A 7,162-nucleotide genomic window follows, 5' to 3' on the forward strand; every position below is an offset into this window, starting at 1 on the left:
AATAAAACCCATAGTCTCTGCAACCTCATGCAGTCTCACTGAAGTTAACAGACACTGAATGAGAGTGAACAAGCTCCAGAAGCAGGGCCATACTGTTGTTTTCTGTCTGTATCTCACAATGCAGCAGCTACTGTCAAATCTCAACTTCCACTTGCCCAAAAGAAAGAGGCAGAAAATAAAATATATATTTTTTTAACTGTAATGACACAAACTTATAAAATAGTCAAACCACTAGACCCCTTTTGCTGGGACCAAGTCAGCCACTAAATGTTTCAAAGTGTATTTTTAAAGTAGCACAAATAATTTTGAAGTTAGGCAAAAATATTTTTTAGCTTTAAAACTGAGTCATTAAACTAAATCAGCATCATGACATTGTATCAAATGTTCCAAAGTGTCAGAAATGAATGTTAATTAATGAGAACCTAACTAAAAAATGTATTATGAAAAAGACAAGAAAAGGTGAGAACGTTATAATAGGAAACAATGTCTACCATTTGGATACAGTCCTCTTCCCACTGAAATCTGTCTGGACTCTCAGTTTGGAAGGGACAAGATTTGGGAAGAAAGTATTAGACTTTAAAAATAAACTAAATAGTTCTGTCACCACTGCAGTGCACTAAATTCTGGTTCCCTCATCTTTTAAATCCTATTACTATTAACTTTACTGAGATCAAGATTTCAGTTCCAAACTCCGCTCACTGAAGCAACCAAATCCAAATGCCCTGGGAGACTAATGCTAGAGAATTAATTTGGCATTGAAAAGGAGATGAAGTCCCTGGAATTAACCTCATGCACTGAAGTGGAAGATTTTTCTCTCTTCCATCTTGATTGATTGCTACGCTTGACCAAGCAGTAGAATTACTTAGAGCCTATTGTCATATAAATCCAAGTCCATTGCTAATGGTCTTAATTTGATTCCCTCTTCTATCTTTCAAAGAAGTACCTGAAACCTGTGTTTAAATGGTTAAGAATAGCTTTGAAGAATAATTGAATACTTTTGCTGCCACAGTGAATGGGTGCCCTGTACCTATTCTTTACTCTTCATTTTTACTGCTTTTTCATGCAACTGACCCACAAATTGCATTATCATCTTGCACGATTCAAAAACCCCAAACACCCGTCAAGCACACATACAAAGTACAATTAAGCTCAGTGCCTTTTCCCCATGATTCCCCTAGCTCTGTTGCACATTATACCAGCCAAGTTACTGTCACCTCTTTGTGGACATATTTAGTCATTAGGTCCACCGCTAAACTGAAATTTGAAGTAAGACTGATAGATTTAACCTGGTGTGATGTGTATAAGAATGAAACTTTTTTTTTTTTTGCCTGAGACGGGATTAATATTCAGGCAAAGGGTTTCTTTTAACCACTCAGCTCTGGCACAAGGTATTAAGAGGGATTAAGTGGATTTATAGATGCACTTTAAACTGCTGCTTTTTGCTTGCCAGTCTCCAGATCCACCGTGCTCATTGAATCTCCACTTCTACTGCACAATCACTTCTGTAAAGTTCCCAAACAGCCATGCTCATTAACCTGTCTTTTCAGTGAGAGAGCATCATTCTGTGCTCAAATCAGAGGACAGAACAAGCACTCACGATGGAAAGCCTCTCTGAGTGCAGCAGCATGAATATGTCAATAGCTAAACAGCTAGGATGGTTCGCAATTATGTATTTACAGCGCCCTGCCACACAGACAAACAGCTGAGCACCACATTTTTCAGAGAATCAAAGGATTCTGCAAAGTGCTTGCAGATAAAGTGTTTTCCTAGTTCAGACAACTGAGGGGAGCTCAGACTTCACAAATTTCAAAAAGGACATAGGGGTCTCTAGTGGCTTGTAAGATCTGGTCCCACAGGGGAAAATGGAACATGTAAGAAATGTGGAGAAGTCGATCTCTACTGGAAGAAAAGGGCTCCAGGATTCAAGTAGAACATCTAATTAGAGCAGTTAGGTACTGACATGAAATTTAGTAAATGGAGATCAATGTCAAAAGAATCAGCAATGCATGGTGGTAAATGATAACCTTTAAAACAAAATTTCAAAACATTTATGCCCTGGAAAATCTTCAGATACATATTTTGACTCTAAGGAAAAGGACAGTCCAAACCGTAAAATTGCCCCTGTGTTGACACAGCTTGTTCTGATTTTTTATTTTAACCAAGAACAAGATCCCTAAACACAGGGACCATTTGTTTTCACTTTGACATAGTAATGAAATATGGCATATGAGGAAAGTGTCTGTGCTTCTTATAGGAATCACTGTAAGATGCACGAGCAAGATGGAGAAGAATGGGATTTTGGTTCCCCACAAACAACCCGGGAGGTAGCGGTTATGTTAGACTTTGAAAGTTCCAATGCCATACTGTGCATAGTGAATAATGTGTGCAGTTAAGGGCTTAATTCATTAGGGGGCCTCAAGACATTTTAGTGACTGAAAGTGATTTGTAGCCTGACAAATCAACATTCACACAATACGAAGCTGAATTATTGAACTCCAGCTGCTTTGCAAAATGAAACATAAAAGAATCCATTTGTAATTATGAAACTCTTGGTGGTTTAGGCATTGCTGTCACTGGCAAAGAACTATCTCACCTTACTATTTGGCTCCAGGAGATGCATGTTAAATGTATTGTTCTTCATCTCTGTCATTAATGAGCAGTGACCACTTGTCCCCTTCTTCCTCTGTAAAGCCACTGTGTCTAGGCAGCTTGTCTGAAGTCAGAGAAGAGAAGGATACTTGACTAATCTGATCCCAGGCACTTGGTCTGAGCAAATCCCGTCTCCTATCATCCATCCCAATGTGAACACTGATTTGAGAAGGAGTCAGTGGCTTCATACGGCCCTGAGCTTGGGCTTCATAACTTTCTGCATCTGGTTTCTTGTAACTGAGAAAAGAAAAATAGAAGAGTTTATAAACAACCGCTGTGTGAAGCATTAGCAGAGAGCTATGTCAGTATTAGAAAATATGAAGACATTTCTAATGCTTATCTACTACTTGCACTGCAGAAGAAACACTAAAACATTTGACGACAACACAGGCATTATCATTCGCAGTTTATTTGACAGTACAGTTCCACCATGATGCCCTGGGAAAAGAAAAGCCTAGACATGCTGGACTTTGAAGTCTCCCCAGATGTGGCTGTGTTTTCATGAATCTAAGCTTTTATTTTAAAAAGATTAAGTCCTAGCCCCTCTGGTTACAAAGATCATAACCCTGCACAGTAAAAGCCAATACTGTGCCCTTGAGCCCAGAATCAAACAGGACTTAGATGGCTCCCCAACATTTGACCTTAATAATTTCTTAGCATATCATATAAAACCATAAGAATAAATAAAAACAGAAAACAATGAAAATGCCTTACAGAAACTCCAGAGGTTTTGGATAACTTTCCAAATACATTTTTGGGAGGAATCCTATAAGTACACATCCTGATTCTGCAATGATTCAAGCTTACATAGAACTTGACTCGTTTGAATAGCCAATAGGCCAGTTTACCTGAGCTAAGTTGGGTAAATACTGAAGCATTTGCAGCATCAGGGTCATAATGCCAGAACAGATTTCCCATATTAGAAGCTATTATAATAATAATAATAATAATAATAATAATAATAATAATGCTTTCCAGAACGCAGCTGTGGTTGACATGTTCTTTATCCATTATCTGATGCAAAGCTTTACTAAAGGCAACTGCAGGCATCATAAAGGAGCCTGATTTTTCAAAAAGTGGGTGTTTAGCACCTTCTGAAACTCAAGCCACTCCAAAAGAATCTCAACTGGGCACCCATCTCCCTCTGGTGCACCACTCTCCCCCTCCCCTCCATTAGTCACTTCCGACAATCTACTTATGGTTCAGCAATTGAATCAATTCCATCAAAATGTAGTGCAATATATTGTCAGCTACCAAGTGAAGTATAATAAACCCACTTCTTTGCTTCCCCTTTTCTCTCTACTAACTTAACATTTAATTAAAGACAGAAATGATAGTGTGAGGCCATTGGTAACTCTTTTTGAAAAGCTTCAATTAATGATGAATTATGATGGAACGCACATTTGAATGATCTGACATCATGAGGTATTCCCTGGAAAAAACTCTGATCATCATCTCATTTGGTATTTAAGTGGATCTCAGACACAGCTGTTCCAGTCAAAACTGTAGCCTCTAGTTAAAGGATAATTGGAATGGGAATAGATATCAAGGCTGCTCATTATAATGATGGGCATACCTTTTTGGAACCAAGCACTCACAAAAGATAGCATTGCTTGGTTATTTTAAGTGTGTGATAGCCTAAAACAGTATCTTAAGAGTCCCAAATGAAATATAGTCAACACTTACCGACTCGCGGGTGTAAAACTTACCACTTTAGTTGCAAGGAAGATAGCACCACAGACACTGATGAAGCTGCCATGGCTGCAGAACCCATCCATGGCTGAAGCACGATACCAATGGGCATAAACACTCCTAAAAGGAGAATGAACACACACATATACACATTACTACCAAATTCATTCTTAATATTGAGTGATTTATCCCTGTAACATTAAAATGGCCAGACAGTCCAAAGCATGATTTGTGGAGCCCTCAGGTGAGTTGGTGGTTGAAGCAGAGAAAAAGGCAGAGCTCTTCAATGAGTTCTTTGCTTCAGTATTCCTTAATACTGACCAAGACAATTCCCACACCTTGAGCATAGACAGATATCCAAAAGGCACCAGACCGCCTAAGGTTAGTGCTGACTTAGTTAAAGAGCACTTGGAGGGGCTGAATGGGTACAAATCAGCCAGCCCGGATGACCTCCATCCATGGGTGCTGAAGGAATTGGCCAGTGTCATTGCTGAGCCACTGGCACGGCTGTTTGAGCTCTCATGGTGCTCCGGCCAGGTGCCTGAGGACTGGAAAAAGGCCAATGTGGTGCCCATTTTTAAGGCAGGGAGAAGGGATGAGCTGGGTAACTTTAGGCCAGCCAGTCTTACTCCCTGGGAAAATACTGGAGAAAAAAAAAAAAAAAAAAATCAAAGAGCGCATTTGTGAAGGCCTAGCATGGGAAACAATGCTAAAAGGAAACCAGCATGGGTTTGTCACAGGTAGATCCTGCCTGACAAACCTTATAGCCTTTTATGACCAGGTCACACACTGCCTTGACACAGGAGCTAAGGCCGATGTCATCTACTTGGATTTTAGGAAGGTCAACACAGTTTCGCATCCTATTCTCATAGGGAAGCTAACGGGTTGTGGAGTGGACGCCTACATAGTCAGGTGGGTAGCTAACTGGCTTAGGGACCGCACCCAGAGAGTGGTGGTGGACGGGTCATTCTCGGGCTGGAAGGAGGTGGGCAGTAGGGTCCCGCAGGGGTCAGTCCTTGGACCGGTGTTATTTAATATCTTCATCAGCGATTTGGACGAGGGTGTGGAGAGCTTGCTCTCCAAGTTAGCAGATGATACCAAGTTATGGTGCAAAGTTAATACACAGGAGGGCAGGGAGCAGATACAGGCCGACCTGGACAGGTTAGATCAATGGACAGAACAAAATAGGATGAAATTCAACAAAGATAAATGCACGGTACTCCAGCTAGGAAGGAGGAATCCTCAGCACACCTACGGGTTTGGGGATGACCTCCTCAGCAGCTCAGAGGCTGAGAGAGATCTTGGAGTCATAGTTGACTCCAAGATGAACATGAGCTAGCAGTGTAACGAGGCCATCAACAAAGCAAATCGCACCTTGTCATGTATTAACAGATGCATGACCAACAGATCAAGGGAGGTGATGCTCCCCCTCTATGCGGTATTAGTCAGGCCGCAGTTGAAGTACTGTGTCCAGTTTTGGGCGCCACACTTCAAGAGGGACATGGAGGATCTTGAAAGGGTTCAGAGGAGGGCCACTCACATGATTAGTGGTCTCCATGAAAGACCCTACAAGGAGAGGTTGAGAGATCTGGATCTCTTCAGCCTTTACAAAAGACGGCTGAGTGGTGCCCTTGTAGCCGCCTATAAGTTTATCAGGGGAGGACAACAGGGAATTGGGGATGCACTGTTTACCAGAGCGCCCCAGGGAGTAACTAGGAATAATGGGTGCAAATTAGTGGAGAGTAGATTTAGGTTAGACATTAGGAAGACATTTGTTTTTTGGTTTGTTTTTTTTTACAGTAAGGGTGGCCAGAGTCTGGAATGGGCTTCCAAGAGAGGTGGTGCTATCACCTAACTTGGGGGTCATCAAAAAGAGACTTGACAGGCACCTGGCTGGGGTCATCTGACCTCAGTCCTCTTTCCTGCCAGGGGCAGGGGGTCGGACACTATGATTCATTGGGTCCCTTCCGACTCTATAATCTATGAATCTCTATAAACACAGATATATCAACCTATGTGCATACAGTGCCTTCTAAACACAAGCCTTCAGAAGTAAAGAACTGTTCCTGCATAGATTCAACTTCAGAACTGTGACCAAACATAAAACTACTCTTCCCTCCCTGCCACTCTGGGGCGACAATCCATATGACGGGTGGCTATGGAAAGAGAGGACAGCTTGAAGATTTTTTAAGGAGGAACAGAAAAAAAAACTTTTCTCCCACATGTCTGTTGTTAGCAGGGAAACCTTGGCAGAGCTCAGTGAGCCCAGGCCAATTTGTTAACCCTGTGTGGGTCAGTGTGGAGTATTCATAGCACTATAAGGGCTGATGGGGAGGAAAAAAAAAGGTGGGAATGTATAACGAGTTTAATGTCCACATGTGCTTTACTCAGTACTTGACATTCAGCCAGTTAATGATAGTTGGGTTGATGGATATAGATGGGGCACTATTTATAATAATCCCTCAAAAATAAATGCAAATGAATGTCTTTGGTAGCAGCCCTACCTACAATTTGATTTCAAATGAAAATTGTTTGAGGCAAGGATTGTTTCCATCTGTCTTTGTGTTAGAGGGAAGTGTAAAGGTTGGGCCCAGTTACTGCCACACACACACAAGCCTACAACGTATGTAAAAGCAGCCAGAAGTGTCAACCTCAGTGCATCAAGTCTTTGTATTTTCAAAGTGCTGTAATACTCAAGTTCATAGATGCTAGGGTCAGAAGGGACCTCAATAGATTATCGAGTCCAACCCCCTGCATAGGCAGGAAAAAGAGTGCTGGGTCTAGATGACCCCAGCTAGATGGTTATCTAACCTCCTCTTGA

General features: G+C 41.5%; 1 protein-coding gene across 1 annotated transcript in view; it reads right to left on the bottom strand.

The window, feature by feature from the left end:
- Positions 1–399: 399 nt before the first annotated feature.
- The window catches only part of ATP7B (ATPase copper transporting beta), a 51,794-nt gene continuing 45,031 nt past the window's right edge, over positions 400–7,162 (bottom strand). Inside the window, exons 21-22 of the mRNA XM_025207186.1 lie at positions 4,359–4,461; positions 400–2,886 (exon numbers count right to left, since the gene is read on the bottom strand). Of these exons, the coding sequence (XP_025062971.1) occupies positions 2,622–2,886; positions 4,359–4,461 (368 nt within the window). The 3' untranslated portion in view covers positions 400–2,621. The remainder of the gene's footprint in view (positions 2,887–4,358; positions 4,462–7,162) is intronic.

Source organism: Alligator sinensis, unplaced genomic scaffold (genome assembly GCF_000455745.1).
Source record: "Alligator sinensis unplaced genomic scaffold, ASM45574v1 scaffold324_1, whole genome shotgun sequence".
Classification (NCBI taxonomy): domain Eukaryota; kingdom Metazoa; phylum Chordata; order Crocodylia; family Alligatoridae; genus Alligator; species Alligator sinensis.